The sequence below is a fragment of the Acinonyx jubatus genome, chromosome A3, assembly GCF_027475565.1.
Source record: "Acinonyx jubatus isolate Ajub_Pintada_27869175 chromosome A3, VMU_Ajub_asm_v1.0, whole genome shotgun sequence".
In the NCBI taxonomy this organism is placed as follows: Eukaryota; Metazoa; Chordata; class Mammalia; order Carnivora; family Felidae; genus Acinonyx; species Acinonyx jubatus.
This window is the reverse complement of record NC_069388.1, coordinates 123,198,469-123,217,534: the sequence shown is the minus strand read 5'-3', so window position 1 is coordinate 123,217,534 and position 19,066 is coordinate 123,198,469. Positions and strand designations below refer to the sequence as shown.

At 54.2% G+C, this 19,066-nt stretch overlaps 1 protein-coding gene across 1 annotated transcript; it reads right to left on the bottom strand.

Moving 5' to 3' along the window:
• Positions 1-4,323: 4,323 nt before the first annotated feature.
• On the bottom strand, positions 4,324-11,552 carry OSR1 (odd-skipped related transcription factor 1). Its single transcript, XM_015078371.3, has 3 exons — positions 11,241-11,552; positions 6,026-6,725; positions 4,324-5,252 (listed from the first exon to the last, which is right to left on the bottom strand). The coding sequence occupies exons 2-3, from the start codon at positions 6,691-6,693 to the stop codon at positions 5,117-5,119; spliced, it is 804 nt and encodes a 267-aa protein (XP_014933857.1). The 5' UTR covers positions 6,694-6,725; positions 11,241-11,552; the 3' UTR covers positions 4,324-5,116.
• Positions 11,553-19,066: the final 7,514 nt, after the last annotated feature.

Sequence of the window (19,066 nt, the reverse complement as noted above, 5' to 3'; positions counted from 1 at the left end):
GGTGCTGACAAAGTGAGGATGGGAAGATTCTCTTAGGAATAAGGCAGCTTGGGAGCTTCAGGATGCTGAGGGAAGCATTTCTAATGCTTTGCATGGTGCTTCATAAATGCCAAAGTTGTTCTGCAACACATTAGGGCCCGGTTTTGGTTTGAGTAGTGAATAAATGATTGAGAAAAGATGTATGACTTTGACCTCTACACCAACTGAATGAGGTAGGCGGAAGAGTATTATCCCCATTAAAGGAAGAAAGGCCAGGCTCAGAGAAATGCAGGGACTTGGCCAAAGCTTGTAAGTGGCAGGAAATGTTAAGGACTGGGTCTTCAGGCCCCTTGCCTCAAAGGAAACACAGCTTCTAATTCTTCCTCTGCCACTGACATGAGGTTTGCCCCCTTCCTCCTATCTCAGTCCATAGTGAATTTTTTCATCTGAAACATGAGCAAACTGGACCCAGCCATCAGTCTGGCTCTTGAAGTGGCCCTCTAGAAAGCCAGGCCGAATGGGTAGGGTGGGTGACCAAGCCTGTGCCTCCAAGAGCTCCGCTGGTCTGGAAGCCAAGACCTCTGTCTCAAAGACCCAGCTTGAAAGGACTAGGGCCACACCGGATCTAGTGCAGGGCCTGGCCGCACCATCCCTGCCGGCTCGAATCCCAGGGACCTCCGTCGGACCATGGCAGTGCTGGATTCGGGGTGCCATAGGGACTCCAAGGGCCTCCAGCTCGCATGAACCCAGAGCTGCCCTCTTCGGCGTCAACATCTCTAGTGCTCACAAACGCCCACAGCGGGAAGCGCCCGCTGTGCTAACCCCACGTTTGTTAAGCCTGAAAGCGGGACACGGAAGTGGGCAGCGACCGCCCGCGACTGCCCGCCACCGCCCGCCACAGCCGCGGGACCGTGAGCTCCAGCGCCTAAGGTTCCGCGGGAAGAGTTCGCTCTGCGCCTGCGCGCAGAGCGTGCGCAGTGGTGGAGGCGGGGGTAGGACCGGGTGGGCGTGGGCGGGGCGGCTATCTCACAGCAGCTGGTGCACTGGAAAGCTACGAGCGGAGAGGTTTATCCGAAGCCACCAGATTCCAGAGGGGGACGCTGCGGGGCGTTGGACCCCAGACCAACGCTTGGGGTCTGTGGATCCTGTTGATGGAGACGAACGAATTCTCGGCGCGTTTCTGGAAGGGTTTGCAGGGCGGGGCCGAAAAATGTGGGAGCCGTAGTATCACAGCCCACATGTGACGTCATAATACTGCATAAATGAGATAGGTAGACCTGGCGGAGCCCAGGCGTATCTTGCCAGAGGCAAATGTGACGTTACTGCGCCTTAGTGCCTTGGAAGGTGGGATGGGATTCCTTTGAGCCAGCTCTCGAGACACCAAGATTCCAGGGGTGGGGTTGGGTATGTTATCATAGGTCCCACATTCTTGGAACTGAGGTTATATCTAGGAGCCCTAGACCAGCCCACCGCATTTCTTCTTTCCCCCACAACCCTATGCTAGCCCTGACTCCCGCGGCCAAGAGGTCTGAGGAAAAAACGGCCCATTGTACGCCCCAGACCCCTGGCTACATTTCAGAAGAAGGAGGTGGAACCTGAACCTCTTCTTGAGAAGAAACCCCTGCGAGCTTTTCTTTCTCCACGGTGTACCGATCTCCTCCCAGAGCACCTGGGAGCTCCAGGCTGCCTTAAGGGCTTCTCGCGCTTTCTACCTGTTCAGCAAAGAGATCCAGCCGAGTAGCCCCGCTCCCTTGCCCCTCAGAGAAACAGATGGCCTAGCAGCTTAGGGAAGGACTCCCGCTGAACTCTCCTCTCGCCTTCTTCACTCCCGAAAGCTGGGCACCTGAGACCACAAAAGCTTAACGTCTGAAGACTGGGGTCGGAGAAGGATGGGATCTTCTAGGCGTGTAGCGGAAGTGGGGGGGTGTCCCCTTTGCAGAGTAGGTAGGCAATAAAACCCACCCAAGCATTTCCGGCATTCTCATTGCCTTTTCTTGCGACCCACAGAGTAGGAGCTGGAAACTGTCCCCCAACCACGTTGCTAGGAAAGGTAGCCTGTGTGATGTCTTGTGGCCAGAATCCCCAGATTGCCCTCCCACTTGCCCTTCCATTTGCTGTGCTGTTACTACATAGTGTATGAGCAATCACTGTCACAGTATAGACAGCGAGCTATGCTGACAAGTGGCTTCTGGGTCCATCAGGATGATAGAACCATGGTAGAGCAAGGCAAGGCAATGGCATTGTGAGTGGTGGAGGTCTTTGGGCAGTACCCTGCCCCACTCCCAGCCCCCCTCTATAAACCCTGTGCTGGGAATCCATTCTTCTACACTTGATATTATCGAAAGTCAGTTGCAGGGTCTAGGATGGAAGGACGGGGATTCAGGTTACCAGAGGTGGCACGGGCCAGAATGGAAAAACTCGCCTGCGAACCTCCCCCATTTCACAGCTTTCAGGTCTTTGGGGAGGGGCTAACTGCAGAGGCTCTTGTTGTCCTGGAGGAGTGGGAGGTGGCTAACTTGGGGTGGAGTGCGTTGGGCGGGGACGGAGCGGGGCGCAGCAGTAGTAAATCCTCAGGAAAGATGGGACCCCAGAAAGAGCAGAGGAACTGAACGAGGCGCTCCGTAGATCCTCAGGGGTGCCCAAAGCTCTCTGTGACAGGTGTATGTACTCAGTCACTGTCGTCTTGGAACAACCACGTCTCCCGACCTCCCGGGGCTAATGACAGAAACGATGTGGGCCTGCCATGGACCCTCACGTAAGCCATGGCCAAGTGCAGACCATACTACGGACTGCACTGGCTGGGCTAAAGCCAAGTCCAAAACCCACTGAATAACTCTCTCTCCCTCTCTGCGCCCAGAGATCACAGTTCTCTGGGATCCAGACTCTGGTCTGTCCCGGGTCGCCTCCTTATGAAGCTGCAGAAGAAGGGCTGTGATCTTGCCGGACCAGCGGAGATCCCTCAGTCCGGTCAAGACCCGGCAGCTCACGGTCCTCATTCGCAGTGGGCCGTGGAACCGATCAAGAAGTTTTTGAGCGCAAGACCAGATATCCACAGGGGTGGTGGACAGGGGCTGCGGCAGAAAGTTCTGCCGAGTCCTCAGCAGGACGCACTGAGATGCCCCAGTCCTGATCCGCCCCTCCAGGCCTGTCCAGCAGGGGGCAGCGTGGCTCCGAACGCGGAGGGCAGGGCTCTCAGCGCAGGCCCAGCCAAGGCCACCGGGACACGTTGGGCCCCGGAACCGCGGAGTTCAAGCCCGCAAGGGGGGCGGGGGCGGGTATGCGCAGAGGAGGTGACGATGGTTCAGTGGAAGTCTAGAGCGTTTTAACTCGTATGGCCTGGGCTTCCTTTCTCAGGCCGCAGGGCTCTGCCGGAGGCTGGGACCTTGGGTCCCCGTTGCAGGGAAGCTCGGCCCATCGTTCTTCGCTGCCGCTGAGCTCCAGGCTCAGAAGCCCGAGAGGCCGAGCGCTCGGCTTGGGAAAGGCCGCGGGCGCTACCGCCTGCGCCGCCCTGCGGTCAGGACACTGGAGCTGGGGGAGCCCCGCCCCGCCCCAAGGAGGAGAGCCCCCGGCGGCCTGGCCTCTAATTGTGGGAAAACTAGACGCCCCGGGGAAGGTTCAACTTGTAGAGGGAGGACTCAGATTTCCCCTCCTAAACTTCCCGGGCCTCCCAGGGCGCCCGCCCCCGCCATTCCTGACGGGCTTTAAAAACTGTAGGGAATCTTTGGGCGTGGAGCCGTACTCCCGGGCAGGGGATGAGACCCAGCCATTGAATTGTATCGGGGGGATCCTAACGGAGGGAGGGTTGTAGGTTTGGGGCTTTGGGGAAGCAGCGATGATTGTGCATTTGCAGCGGGGTATTGGGGCCCTGGGGACAGTACTGGTCCTGAGGCTATACGTGAAGGCACCTCCCCCCCCCCACCACCACCACCAAAGCAGATGCTGGAGGCCAGTAGGAAAGCCTTTGGTTGGAGAGGTGGGTGACATTCTGTTCCCTTAGTGGATCTTAAGCGACCCTGGCACCCGGAGACGTTGTGATTTTTTTAAGGCCGAAGTAGTGGCTGCAGGCTGGGCTTCCTTGTAAACTACCAGCCCCGTGGAGGTGAGGGGTGGGGACACTGAGACCCTAAAGACCGAAGTGGAGGAGTAAAGTACGAAAATAAACACGTGGCCGGGGTAGACCAACACAGGGAGAGAGGAGGCTTCTCCACCCATCTCAACCCTATCACCCCAAGAAGGCCGGGTTTCCGGAAGCGGGGCAGGTTGGAGCGGGCAGGGAATCCTGCTCCTCTGAAGGAAAGAAGCCTCCCAGTGTCCTGTTTGGGAGGGAGAATACCCATCCTGCAATGCCTGTAAAATAACCGTTTATTTCATATTTTAAAAAACTCCAGTGATAAATGTCCGTTACCGATGGTCAGCATAAAGTGCCAATCGCAATACAATGCCCTGCTCCTAGCCGGCTGCTCTCTCGTGGTGATGGGACGGCGGAACAGGGGAGCCGGAGGCCGGGCCCGCTGCAGCCGCAGGGCTCAAGGCCCCCGCCCCGCCATCCGAGTCCGAGGGCCCACGGCCGACCGGCTGCGGAGCAGGGAGGGGGCGCTCCTTGGCCCCGCGGTCCCAGGGCCCGGCGGCAGAAGCAGATACACGGATTACACTTTTGCAGGCTCCCGGGGTGGGGATGGGGACGGGAGGAGGGGGTGGACTCTGCAAACGCACAGAACTTCCTTCCCTCTCCCCTCTCTCTCCGCAGGCAGAGTTACAAGCTTATATGGTCAAAGAAAAAAATAATAAAGTAAACGTATAAAATAACAATAGAAAAAGTAATACTTCTGGGAGAGGCGCCGCTGCGGCTCCGCGGAGCTTTCGTTCTTTTTTTAAATGCAGTTTCCCTTCCGCCACGTGAGTACCGCCTTTTGGCCAAGACTTTAGCCGCGTCCTGGGGGAGCCGCCCTGGCGGCTGGGGTCACGGCTCCGGGCGGGGCTCTCGAGTTCCGCGTGCGCCCGGGACCCAAGGGACAAGTCTGGGATAGGGGAAGGTCCCGGGAGCCCCTCCCGCTGCCCGCCAGAGTCGCCTTCGGCTTCTGGTCCCTCTGGAGGAGGGGGTATCGTAACCCAGGGTCCTGGTGACCTGGAGGCTCTTTTAGCATTTGATCTTGGAGGTTTTGAGCTCCTTCACCTGTGAGTGTAGCGTCTTGTGGACAGCGAGAGTCCTGGACTGGCAGAATCCTTTCCCACACTCTTGACACTTGAAAGGCTTCTCTTTGGAGTGAATGTATCTAGAAGCAAAAACAGAATTAATCTTTGCAAAATGATGTAATGTTATAAACAGTTATCTAAGATCCCCTCCCACTGCAACCAGGCACTTGCCCTCAAAAGAAAGTGGGGGGTGGGGACCTAGCGTGGAGTGGGCAAAATTCTAAGTTTGTGAATAGAGTAGGGAGGTGAAGGAAACTGGCAGGCAATATCTGATCCATCTGATACGTCAATGGGTCCAGCTAGGCCCACCCCTGCCTTCCCCAGGAGGGGCAAGCACTGTCTCCTTATAAGGTCTGGGTTAACAATAAATGTGAATGAGGGGACCCAGGGGCAGGGAGGACAATTTGCTGGAGCTGTGCTGTCCAAGAGGGCAGCCACTAGCCACATGTGGTTATTAACATGAAAAGTAAGTAAAACTAAAAAGTTAATTTCGCAGTCACACTAGTTGCACATTTCAAGTGCTGGGCGGTCACATGAGTCACGGGTCCCCTGCCCGTCACCGCAGAAACTTGGACTGAACAGCACTTGCAGATGCACAGGTGAAGGAAGGGATGAGAAGGCTGGCATGCCTGTCTGAAGCTCATGGAGACCTGACTTATTCTCCCCAAGCTCTCTCCACCCATCCTCCAAGAACCTATGCCTAAGCCTTGTATGGCTTCCTTTGCGATGTTAGAGAATACCCAGAAACTGGGAGGCCTGGAGAGCCGAAGTGGGGCTCAAGAACCACCTCATCAGGGAGGAGGATGGTGAGGACAGTGACAGACAGCTTTGGGGGGGCGGGCAAACGCAGTACCTGTGGTCCCGTAGGTGGTCTTGCCTCCGGAAGGCTTTGTGGCAGATGTCACACGTGTAGGGCCGCTCATCGGTGTGCGTCCGCTCATGGATAAGGAGGTTGTAGGACTTAGTGAAGTGGCGGCCACAGAACTTGCAGACGAACTCCTTCTTGGTCTTGGAAGGCAGGCGTCCCCTCGTGGGCTTCTTTTCGGGGGACAGCTTGGTTACATCCAGGAGGGCACCCAGCCCACCAGTGGGGGAGCCAGGACCTTCCCCCCGGCCAAGCTTGGATGGATCTTCCTGCGTGGCAGCTAAGGCCAGGTTGGCAAAATCAAAGCGTGGCTTGGTCTTGAGCACAGAGGGGCCACTGCCTCCAACGGTGATCTCAGGCTTAGGCTGGATTACGTGAGGAAACCAGGGAAAGGCGGGCAGCTGGAAGCGTGTGTCCACGAGGCTGGACACGGCGCCCGGGACTTTGGAGAATGAGGAGCGCGGCAAGTGCATGGCAGGGTAGCCCAGCGTCCACTGGTGCAGGTGCACAGCGTGCAGTGCGCTGAAACCGTACAGATTAGGCAGGTGGTCCGAGGGCACCGTGGGCAGGCCATTTACCGCCTGAAGGAAGGAGTAGTTGGTGAGCTGCAGGGATGGATGAATGGGCACTGGCGCTGGCAAGGTTTTGCTGCCCATTGCGGTAGCTGCAGTGGGTTCTCAATCGCAATCTGCAAAAAAAAGAAGAGAAAAGAAGGGAGAGAAAAAGAGAAGTTCAGAGTAGGTCACCCTCTTTAGGAATTCCAACTCAGCCACACCCTCTCTGTGCCCCAGGGCAGATGCTGGGAGTCTGAGACCCCACTGAGGGAACCCACTGCCCTCAGAGAGAAAATGGAACCTTCTCTGATGCTAGGGCTCCCTCCACATGGCCATGGCAGAGACACACAACTTGCTACAGAAACCAGCAGGAAACAAATCCTATGCAATGCAACCAACTTAAATGAGGGCCTACAGTGGAGGCAGAAGCTGGGGGAGACCGGTGTGTGGAAATTTACATCCACGCAAGCCTGAGTCAACACAGAATTTCACTCTCCGGCGAAGAGAACAGGAACTTGGAAGCACATTTACTTACATGTTCATGTGCAGATAAACAGAAATGCACAATGACAGATAAACACAGATTCACATGTTCTGAAGCAGAGATGACAACAAGGTGGCAAGATAAACTGAGATGATCAGTGTTGTGCTGCTAAACAAAATGCTGGCGTGAACATGTTCACGTGTGCGTGTGCGCGCACACACACACGCACACATGGGATTGCATGGAACCCACGCAGGGCCTCCAGGGAGACAGCACACATACAAACACACACAGATCTGTACATCTCCCAGCTCCTCTGCATTTAGCTCTACTTAGCTGATCTTCAGTCTGGCTTCTAGAAGCCATGTCATCTTTCTCCTCAAAGCTCTCAACTTTGACCTCAAATTTGCTTCTCTGCCTCACTATTAATGAGCCCTCTTGACACCACCCTCTGCGGCTGCTTTTGGGCTGACTTCTTACCTGAGCCCCTGGGAATTAATTGCCTTTGAAGGTGATGATACCCACCTTCATTTACTAATTCAGTCAAACATCTGCAGGTACATACAAGGGGGCTTCGGTGCCCTCCCTACTCCATCAAACAGGGTGCAGTGTCTCTGGGCTCTCGGATATTTGTGTGCGCAGTGACACCTGGGCAGGTGGGTATGCCTATGGGCTACAGTATTGAGGCCAATACAATCAGCTTCTATGCTCTCTGTGCCCTCCAACTGCGAGGCCAGGAAGCTGAAGTGACCAGCAGTCTGGCATCTGCTGGCCTCCTTGGTCAGGATCTCCAGCCTCCGTGGACAAGTCTGGGTTCTGCAGAGAGACCTTTCATCTCCAAGCCTCCCAGCCACTCTTAAGTCAGTCTGTCCAGTGGAGGCAAAAACATGGCGAAGGAAAAGTAGAAAGTACATGGTGGGGGGGGGGGTGGTGGCTTGCGAGGCTCAAGTGCTGAACTCTCTCAGCTCTGAGCTGAGGGCTACTCGAGAAGTCACTAAGGGAACAGGGTGCTTGGTTCTTTGCCTGTCTCAATCCCCTGCTGCCCACTTTTCCCTTACCCCCATTTCCCCTCTTCTCTTCCTCAGATTGCTCCTCTAACCTTCAGTAAGCCCCCCTTCCTGGGTTGTGCAGGCCACGGTACCGCTCCTTCCCACTGCTGGACGCTGACACCACCCAGACAGTTCCCCTAGGCTGGCTTACCCTCAGCCCAAGGCCACAAGGCCCTGTCGGACTCGGCAGCATTTCACTGCAGCAAAGCTTCTCACGGGAGATAGCCCTGCCCTTTCAGGAAGGAGTATGGACAATCTCGATGCAGAAACCCTTTCCCTTGGAAGCTGTCAGAGAAGTCACTGGCTGAATAGTAGGCCCGCGGAGAAAGAGGTTCTGCAGGGGGTGAAAGGTGCAAAACACTGAAAGCCTGCAGAGATGTTCCCACTGCAGGTTACATTAGCAACCCGGCAAAAACCCAGTGTTAAGGCAGCAATTAATTCAGCCTGGCGCCTGAGGACCCGTGCCTCAGTAGCAGAAGGCCTCCCTACCAGTTTTCCCTGCGGCTTGGATCACTGGTGGTCCGGTGATCCCAGAGCGCCGAGATCATCCTAGAGCGCTAACACCCCGCGAAGCAAAATAGGAATTGGGGCAGAGAGAAAGCAGGGGCGGATTGGGGTTGGGAAGGAGAGAGGAGGGAGAAAGAGGACTCTCGCCAACTTAAAATGTTGGCCCACACTTAGGTGATTAGGTGAGGTGAGCGCTCTTTGATTTGCTGTCACCTCTTTTTCCCCTCCTGGCGCTGGAAATCAGATCCTTATTTCCGGCTCCCCGGGGCCGCCGGGGCCACCAGCACCTCCGCTTGCTTCTCTAGGTGCTCGGCCTATCGCCGGCCAAGAGAGCGGCGGTGACGGTGCGACTCTGGGCTGCAAAAGAGCTCGAGCCCTGCCTGTGCCCCGGTGGGGAACCCACCAACGTCGGGTACTATGGCCTCTCCTCGCCTACCCTGCCTACCCTCAGGAGCCCAGAAGACCTGGGGCTCCATAGGGGGAGGGGGCTTTTGCAGCCATCACTGCTCTTGGGAGCCAACCTTTCCGGGCTATCTGCCCGATCTTGTGTCCCCCAACACTCAATTTATTTTCTTCAGCAGCACGGCCAGTTTCTTATTTTCTGCTGCATTCCGAGGCCAGGGCTCCCCAAGCTCTCACCAACGACTTTCCCGGGGACGAAATTCGTTCGAAACGTGGCTCCTTACACTAGTACCAAGAATGGGCCAAATGCACGATCCGGTTTCAGGCGGTCAACTAAGAGAAAAACACAGTCTCACACTCGCCTCTCCAGCCGGAGAGGATGAACGAACTCCCAGCCCCTCCGAGTCCCGTTGCCCTGACCCGGGGGGGCCCTTGTGTGAACGTTTTAGATTTTTAAACACGAGGGCAAACCCCTCTCCCCGGGCCAGGCATCCGCTTGGCAAGGAGCTTGAGCCTCGAGATCTGGGAGGCGCGGGTAAAGATCCCGACTACAGGCAGCAAAAGCAATTCGCGCTTCCAGTCCTGGGTCCCCCGCGCAGTGCAGGCGCTCCTTCCCTCGCGCGGTCGAGCGCCAATTCCAGGTCTGCAGCCAGCCCTATGCCGGGCATTAATGAAGTGTGCAGAGTCTATTAAAGTGGTTTATTCGGGGCTAATTGAGCGTGAGCGAGTTAACTGCTTGCATTAATGAGGACGGAGCGAGCTCCACGAGCTTTCGCCTGAAGGAGCCCAGCAGCAGCCCCAGAAAATCATCCTTGACATCGAATCCCCAACACGCGTGGTGACAGGCGTCCAGGCCCCTGGTGGGAGGACTAACCACCACCGGATACTTCTGTTGAATTCTCCCAACGAACGAGAGCGAACGAACCCTTCGGCTAGGCGGCCGTCCCGCGGCATTTAAACGCCCGCTGCGTCCTTAGCGGTCTGTTCCCCAGTCTTAATGAAACCGCAACTACTTCGAGGAGCCTCGGATAAAATATCCACCCACTGGTCGCCCCCTGTCCCTGTCAGCCCTTGTCTTCTCTAGGAGGCCGTGAGCCTGGGAGACCAACTTGCTTTGCACGTGGTTTCTGTTCCCAAAAGCCAGCGCGCAGCTCTTAGCCCGGTTGAAATTTACCAAATTGTGGCAACAAAGAAACCCTCGCAGCTACTTTTCACTCTGAGAGCCCATCCCGCTACTGCTCGAGCTGTTGAAAAAGGACTGGATGTGGGTTTTCGTTCTTCTGAACCTAGACATTTCGGGAAAGAAAGTAGTTCCGCAGGCAGCCCCTCACCTCTTTCCCTCTCTCCTCGGGCTTCCCCCTTCTCTCCTGAAGGCTGAGTTAGGGGACAGTCTGGGGGAGGAAACGAATCCTCGCCTTATAAGCCCCAAGCCGGAGACATGCACGGCACCCACAGCGTTTCTGCTACTTGGGCGTGCGAGTCTCCAATTGGGAAAGAGTGCTCGCGACCCCCTGCACTCTTCCCTGAACCGAGACAGTCGCAGGTTAACTCCCCAGGCCCTGACTACACAGAGCAATCATCCTATAGAGAACACCCCTAAGTCAGAGCAGAAGTGCGAGGCGGGGTCAGGCACGCGGCCCTGCGCTCCGGGTCCAGCCGGCAGGATACCCGAGCGCAACTACGCAAAACAACAAACTTGCACGAAAAGCGCGACCCGGCTGGGGCATGCACCTGTCCCTGGCGCCGTCGGCTGCGGCCGTGGCCATCCATCCATTCTCTCTTCCTTCTTCGTCAGCTAAAGTAGGTCAGACTGCGCTAGGCGCGCATTTCGGGAAAGTTCCTGCCCGCTGAAGTTTCTTCGGTTTCTTAGAGGGGGGCCCACAGGCTGACTCCCGAAGTCCGCGGGCATCTCGCCGCGGATTCCTAGGAGCCTGGCAGCGCGAGGGCCAGTGCTGGAGGCCCGCCCCCTCCTTCCCTGGAGGTCAGAGGCCGAAAGACCCCGCTCGGGAAGTCCCTGAGCCAGCACCCCCAACCACCCTAGGCTGCAGCTGCTCTCACTTTCACTAAGGTCCTGCAGCCTCCGTTTGGCAGGAGGAGCTTCCTTCTGGGACACAGAGAGAGGAGACACCCGCCGCGCTGTGACAGGGGACCCGGGAGCGCTGCCCGCATTCCCTTCGCCGAGCAGGGGCGCCCGGGGCTGCAGTTACCTTGTTCCGCGGCGGTCCCGGGCTGAGGGAGTCTCTGGGGCTCCGCTGCGGGGGACCCGGGAAGCCAGAGGCGCTGGATTCCACAGGCACCCCCGGAGCTCTTGAGTCCTGGCCCCTCTCCGGCTGCGGGGACTCCGAGCGCCCGACGCGCGGGAGCGCTCCACTGGCCCGGAGCCCTGCCCCCCGGAGGACAGTGAGCCCCGCTCGCAGCTCCCTGGTTGGGTCTGAACCGGGAGCGGCTGAGAACTTGCTGGGGAGAGACCGAGCTCCGACTCACTCATCCCTTAGCACCGAGCCGCCTACTTATTTTAATCCACCACCCTCCTCCCTCCCTCCCTCCTTCTCCCTCCCGCCTCCCCTTGCTTCAGGATTCCTCCCCTCCCTTGCCTGTCCCCCCAACCATGCCCTGCGCCTGCGCACTGAGAGACAAAGTTTTGCTGACCCGGGCAGCCGGCTTTGGCAGCTGCGTCGCTTTGCCACGGCCTCCCCGGACCTGCGTCCCCTGCTTTTCGGTCCTGTGCGACCCCTTTTGCATTGTTAGGCTCACGGTGGCATCCCTGGAGTGCTAAAGGAAACAACCTCAAGCAGAGGAGAGCAGGCTGAAACTGCACACTTCGCGGTCCTATTCCTGCTCACCTGGGACACGAGTCTGTGCAGGGGTGGTGGGAGGTACCCCGGGATACCTGCGCCGAGGCTTGGACTCCATTGCCCTTCGGACCCTGGCAGAGCCGCCCTTTCTTCCAGAATCCTTTCCCAGAGGCGGCTGGCCCTGGGTATCCAGTAGCTTCTGGACGTCCAAGAGCGCTCATTGCCAGGGCAGTAAACCAGACCTGAATGCCTATGGCTGACCCCAGACTCTGGCTTGTGGAGTTCAGTGGAGAGATCAGAGGTGGAGGGCAAGAAAGTTATTGGAGTCCCAAACCCTCTGGGATTCCACTCTTACTTACAGTCTACCCCTCCAATCAGGTACTCATTGGTTTGGGGAGTTTGGAGAGCAAGCTGCAAAGATCGTCAGCTCCAGGACCTCTAAGCTCAAGGAACTGGTTCAGGTGGCATTTGGGACCTACAAGGGGTCAGGATTCTGGCTTCGAAAAATTCTGCCTTCACTCCTTCCGCCTTACAGCAGCATCCCTACCTTACTGACTAATGGGCTCTGGGAGCTGCCCTCCAGCTGACCCCAGCCCTGACCTCTCCCTGCCACCTCTCTGGAACACTGGGCCCTGGGTTCAGGAGGAGGCAATGGTTTCCCAGGACCTGGGTGGGTCTAGATTGACACCTCTGCACTCCCAGTGTTTGCATCAAGGTCGCTGCTGAGTGACTCACCCAGCCCTGGGAGCTGGATCCTGGACTCAGTGGGTCTCTAGCATATCGGTACTGTGTCTCTGGGAAGGGAATGCTGCTGCCAAGTCCAGCTTTCCTCTGAAAATCTTATTGCTTTTTAGGGTGTCAATCCCTGACCCAGGGAAATGATAGTGGAAATGTCCCCCCAAAAGACATAGTTGAAGAAGACCCTTGTCTTATCCACAAGGCTTTAGGACAGAACCTGGCCTCCAGCTCCTAGGTAACTTTGAGGTGGGTGGGGAAGAAGAAAGGGGGGGGGGGAGGTGCAGTTTTTGCCCCAAGGGATTGCACTCATCCCCTGCCACAGATTAGTGCTGGAGCAAGGGACCCATGTAAGTTTGCAGTTGGAATCTTAGCAGCTGCCAGCATGGGGTGATATTCTGGCCAGAGAGAGGATCCTTGGGAGAAGAAAGGAGCTGAGATCACTCCCTTCCCTGAGATTCCAAGGCAGCAATACCAAGAGCAGGGGAAGGCCTGGAAGGAGAGTCCAGCAGGGTATTCCTGGATTGTGCTTGCTCCTACCTGGGTCAAGGAATTTCCTTGTGCTAGTCTCGGGCTCTCCTAGGAGACAAAACTCAAGAACCTCCATTAGCAGCAATGAAAGAATCCAAGAGAGGTCTCCACACTTGGTCCTCTGGCTGTCCAGATTGCTTAGGAAGTGTCCTCTCAGAAAAGGACATTCAGGTGGGATGGAGCCTCCTGGGGTGTGCAACCCCATCTCCTGCTCAGAACTCCACAAAGCGTGACTATGTTTCCTCCCTCTTTCCACTTCCCTATTTCTTATGAATCAGGGCCCTTGGCTAACATGCTTCAAGGACTTGTAGAAATCTCTAGATAGTAGGATCCCTAAAGAGCTCATGGAGAGTCTTTAGGAATGAGAAAGAAAGGACCATGAAACTGGGTTGTTTAACGCCACTTTTTCCAGGTTATCTGGAAAACTGATTTGGACTCAGGCCAAATCCTGGAATCTAGCGGGTGTAGGGCAAGATGAGGATGTAAGGTTGGAGCTAGCCCCTCATGGCCCAGCATCCTAGGCTTTGCCTCCCAGACTCTGGCTGGGTCTCCTGGAGCTAGTCTGCAAGGCAGAATGAGACAAGGTGAGACATGTGGGACCCTGGCACAGCTGGGGCAAAGATGGGCCTGTTTCAAATTCCCGCCTTGGAAGATGATCCTGCTAGGTCTCACTTGACAAGGAACAACCCCAGAAACCCCAGGAATGAAATTAACGATTTGTTAATGGCTCAAGAGTCCTCCACCCCAATCTGAGCTCCCAAGGGGGTGACCCACAAGCTATGGCCTCGGTCTGCACTGCAAGCCAACCAAGTTCAGGTTCCCTTTCAGCACCGCAGGCAGAAGCAGCCCAGGAAGCTAGGAACCCCACTGCCCTCCTTCCAGGGGGAACAGGGGCGCATCCCCTCCCCCACCTACTTAAGAGAAACTGATCAGCCCAAAGCATAGTCACAGTGCTGCGCCTGGATTCCAGCTTGAATGAATTGCGGAAGGAAGGACCCAGGACGTCTAAGGGCTTCCAGGTGACTTTTTAGCGAAGTCAGATTCATTTAGGACTCGCAAGGACATCACTTTTCGAATTTAGTAAACTTCCTCAGTAGCCAGAACCCAACCGTCCTATGGCCCAAAAGCACATCGCAGGTGACAGAAACTTTTGTCTGGCCTCGCATCCCGTTCCAGGGCGTCCAGAGCACCCCGCCACCCGCGGCTGCAGCCTCTGCTCACTGTCGGCTCCCGCCGGGAGACTAGACCCGCGCAAACTCTTGCCAGCGCTCCTTCTGGCTCTCTTTCTCACCCACCGCCTGCAGGGCGGAACCGCCCGCGCCCAAGGAGTCCCTGTGTTGTCTGGAACGGAGCACCCTTGGGGAAAGGTCCCCAAACTAGCTCCCGGGCTTCCAGGTCCCGGTTACACCCCACCCCGCAGGTGGGGTCCGGCAGGGATCAATACCCCCCGGCTGCCTGCCGAGACATCCGACCGCCTTGCTCCCAGTCCCCCAGCGAGCCCTCGCCGCCACGTTCTGTGGGCACATTGGGGGGTTGTGACAGCCCCTGCTGGTCTCCCTGCCCCAACCCCAGCTCCTCTGGGAACATCTGCTTACTGGGAAGGAAAGAGCCCCAGCCTGTCTTCCGAGTGAAAACTGAACAGCTTCCAGAAAATTAACTAGAACATGGCCTCTATCGCTTTGGGGTGTTTTTGATAAAAAAAAATGAACCCCACTTCTCCCTACTCCCCAGCCACACAAAAATGACCTCATTTCTTAAACATGGAATTTACTTAGCACTTTCGGAGTTTTTGCTTCCAATGCAATCTTTTCCGTAACTACTTTGTGGACAATTGGGGCTCTGCTCATTTGACCCCCCTTTATGCATGTACAGAGCTTTCAAATAATCCGGAGATTTAGGTATCCCTCTGTAATCATTTAGATGATGGATTGTAATAGCTCAATAGTTCCTCTGGAACCATTACGATCAATCAGGTCAAAATCCAGCTTCGGGGAGAAAGTTTTTAAGCGGGGGAGGTAGGTAACACGACATCCACACACACTTGTACAGATAACACGCTCTGATAACGTACAAACAACTCCAGAGTCTTAAGAGAATAGATCCCAGGTGAACCCAAGAGCCGGTGTTTATTGTGACAGCGACAGACAAGTTACAGTATCAAAACTGAAAGGGAAAGTGAGCTGTGTTTCCAGGCAGTTCCCGTTTCCTAAGTTCTTTATGAGACCCTACGTATTTTGTAACGATTTGTCACCTTAACAAATGTAACAATGCACATAGACACAGATCTACCCTTGGTTTATAAGATCATGTATGAAGCACGGGTATTCATGTGAAATTGCTTGGGTTCTGGGCATACTATCACCTGTAAAATGAAATGATGATAATGCCTTGTATTGTGAGGAGCATGTGTAAAATGCGTTTGAATGCTGTGGTGAGTTTCGACTTTTTGTACAAGTCTGAGTTGTCAATTATTTTAGACAATTAACAAATCTATGTTCTAAGACTACTGAACTTTTTCTCTTATCCAACGGTGGAAATAAATGTATTAGAAACGAAGCAGTGTCTAACCAAATTGAGGATGACGAAGAAAAGTTATGTTAACTGAACTGTGTATAGTCCGGGTGAAACACTTCGGAATAGAATTACCTTACCATACCCGCGGCGCTGCGTCTTTAACGGGCTACTTCGGCGGCGGTCGGCGCTGGAGGAATCCGCGTTCGCGGTAATTAAACATTTCCAGACACTGGAGGGTTATTATCTGCATAGCGATTTCCGGCGAAGGGACTCAGAGCTTGTCTGGCTGCGAAGTTTTATGCAGATTCGAGGAAGCAATCCTAAAGAAAACGCGCCACCTGCTGGCGAGCACGTGGCATCTCCCGGTGCCCTTGCCTCCAAAACTCTCAAATCCATTCTCTTTATTGAATCTTACCTACCAGTGGGTTTCTTCCTCTTTTAATTTTCTTTTGTGGGTTACGAAATTCGCCTTTACTCGTTTAAAACTATGCACACTCTTATGCTTCCAAAGAACAAACAAAAGAGGGATTCCCTTTCTCCACGGGGTTTCTGGTTTTCCCTGCTCCAAAAACCAGATTTGTGAGTTTTTGTTTTGTTTTGTTTTTAAGTAATCCGAAATCCTTGGCAACTATCTACCACCATTAGTTTCTGGTCCTGGGAAAAACGATGAGCCAGGATCTGTGAGCCTTTTCTGCAGTCTTCGTCAAAGCTAGGTTACTCTACCTTGCAGGTAGCTCCCAGGTTGCCTGAGAGGTGAGGAGAGGAGATTCCGTTCTTGCACCCCTCCCGCCCCTGTGGGGAGCTGGGCAGTACCGGATCCCTCCATTCTGTTTCTGGCTTTCTGAAGACCATAGGAATGAAGAGAGGGGGTCTGCTTCGTCAATCGGTTTCCCTTAAACCCGTGACGCTTGCTACCCCTGTCCTTCCTCCCAAGCCATTAGATTCCAGCTCCTTTGTTTCTCCCTTTCAGTCTGATTTCCCTCACAGAATATTATAGCTACACCCTCTCTTTTCCTTGGCATCAAAGATGCATCTTTTATTTTTTTTTTTTAATTCTGGGGGACAACTGGGTGGCTCAGTCAGTTAAGCGTCTGACTCTTGGTTTCTGCTCAGGTCATGATCTTGCAAGTTTTGTGAGTTCAAGCCCTGCATGGAGCTCCACACTGTCAGTGTGGAGCCTGCTTGGGATTCTCTCTCTCCCCCTCTGTCTCTGCTCCTCCCTTGCTCATGCTCTCTCTCTTTCTCTCAAACTAAATAAACTTAAAAAAATTTTGTTGACAAGTAATTGACATACAACATCGTGTAACTTTAAGGTGTACGAGCTGTTGTTTGATACATTCACAGACTGCAATACGATTGCCACCATAGCCCTAACACTTCTATCACTTTACATAATTACCATGCTTTTTTGTGATGAGAACACTTAAGATCTAGTCTCTTAGCAACGCTGAAGTTTATAATGCAGTACTGTTGACTATAATCCCAATATTGTGTATTAGCTCTCCAGAACTTACACTGGTTGCAAGTCCCCAATTCTTCCATCCCCCAGCCCCTGGTAACCACTACTTTCTGTCTTAGGAGTTCAACAAAGATGCATCCTGGATGCTTTCCTTCCTTGCCATCAAAGCTCCAGCTTTTCAGATAGGGACAGAAAGAGAGAAGTCTTCAGAATACATCTGTTAATTATGCCGTTTGGTCTGTCCTCTGCCTATAGAAGAAAGTAGGGTGTAGGAGATCCTTGGGAGCTTCAGCTACATTGCTCTCACAGGCCTCTGGCCACCTTCCTTATGTTTGAGAACCTATATAAAGATAACAAGCTAGGGATCGAGGAAAAGACGGACCCCTTGATGCTGCCCCAGACGGTTAGAAAAAGGCTCTGCTCACCTAGGACCCGTCACTCTCTTTGCTCCAGTAAGAGGTAGGGTCTCCCAATTCCTTATCCTGACCTTGCAGTGAGGGGAAGAAAGGAAAGGGACCCAACTTAGACACTCCAAAGAACTGCCAAGGCCACCAGCTCTCCCCCAGGCAGTGTGAAGCTATGGGGTGCCTCACCTTGATTCATGAATGAGGACACTCACTGGGAGATCAGGGGCTTATGCCTCTTTTGGGTTCAAGGCAGGAGGTCTTCCTGAGTGCAGACTATCATGCTGCAGTCGTGCTGGCTTCCCAAAATGGTGGCCTAACGGGGATAGAAGAGATTGCCTTTGGGAACCTGAAAGGCATCTGGATGCAGCTCTAAAAAGTGGCGATCCTCCTCCACCTGTTATGACAGAAACCCAAGTCCCGACTTCAGGGAGGCGGTGGGGTGGGAGACTGGAACTGAGAATGTTCCAGGACATTAGTCCCTTGACCAAATCCACAGTGACAAGCAAACTGTGAGAGGGCCATGCCCTCTGCTAGAAGAACCCCCGTTTCTCTGATTTCTGTCAAATCAGACTTTATAGGAGGAGAACAAGTGGCATTTGTGGATCTGAGCCACATGACAGTGTAGTGCCATATCTACACAGAGGAGGAAACCAAACTCCCTATTTTAGCCAACCACAAGGACCAGGCACCCTTCCTCCACACTCTTAGCCAGGAGTTGGTGTGGACGATGACAATACCAGCTCCTGCCATAGCTCCCTTTATTCCCAGATGGCTCCAGGCAAATCCCCTTGCGGATCATGCCTCCAATTCCCTATGTGGGAACCTTTCCTCTGATGATAACAGCATCTGCTGAAACACTTTGAGCAAATACAAAATAAAAAAAGGGAAAGATATTAGCATGTGATTTTTCACTTCCCTGAATGACTAATGGCTGGGTTCCTTTGGTATATTAGGTGTTAGTTTGCATATCGCATGTCAACAAGAAAGAGGTGGAGAGAAAATTTAAAACTAGGGTGTTATTATCAGTGTATTCCAGATAAATAATTTTCAGGAGTCATGACTTGGTTTGTCAAAAATTAGGTCTGTAACAAACGTTTTAGAAGATTTATCTAAAAAAAAAAAAAAGTCACGTATTCTAGTGGGGCCTGTTTCTTTCCTAATTTTCTGAGAAGATATCCAAAGGGGAGTTGCCAAAAGCCCCTATGAATGGAAAAAGCTTGGTTCTCGATGCCTGGGGTCCTGCATAGGCAGCAAGGTGACTGGGAGCCTGGAACACCACAGCAGAAGGCTTGACACTGGGTACCTGAGTCTTAGCCTGAAACAAAGCCCACTCACTGGGGAAAGGAAGGATAAGAGAACATCCCACAGCTCAGTTTCGCAACTGGCCAGTCAGCTAATTCCTGCTGGAGTGGTAACCCACGGGTAACACACTATTGGGTTAAGAAGCTGCTTTACACAATCCTGTGGCACAGTCAGTCCCAGAGTCTACACAACGCAGATTTCTGGGTCCCATCCTCAGAGTTTCTGGTTTAGGAGACCTGCAGTGGGCCCTGAATATCTGCATTTTTAAAAGCTCCATAGATTATTTGGAT

Excerpts from the sequence above, each read along its gene's own strand:
- OSR1 (XM_015078371.3), bottom strand. The coding sequence starts at position 6,693 with ATGGGCAGCAAAACCTTGCCAGCGCCAGTGCCCATTCATCCATCCCTG. Across the intron at positions 5,253-6,025 it reads GACCACCTACGGGACCACAG|ATACATTCACTCCAAAGAGA; the intron begins GTACTGCGTTTG and ends TTTTGCTTCTAG.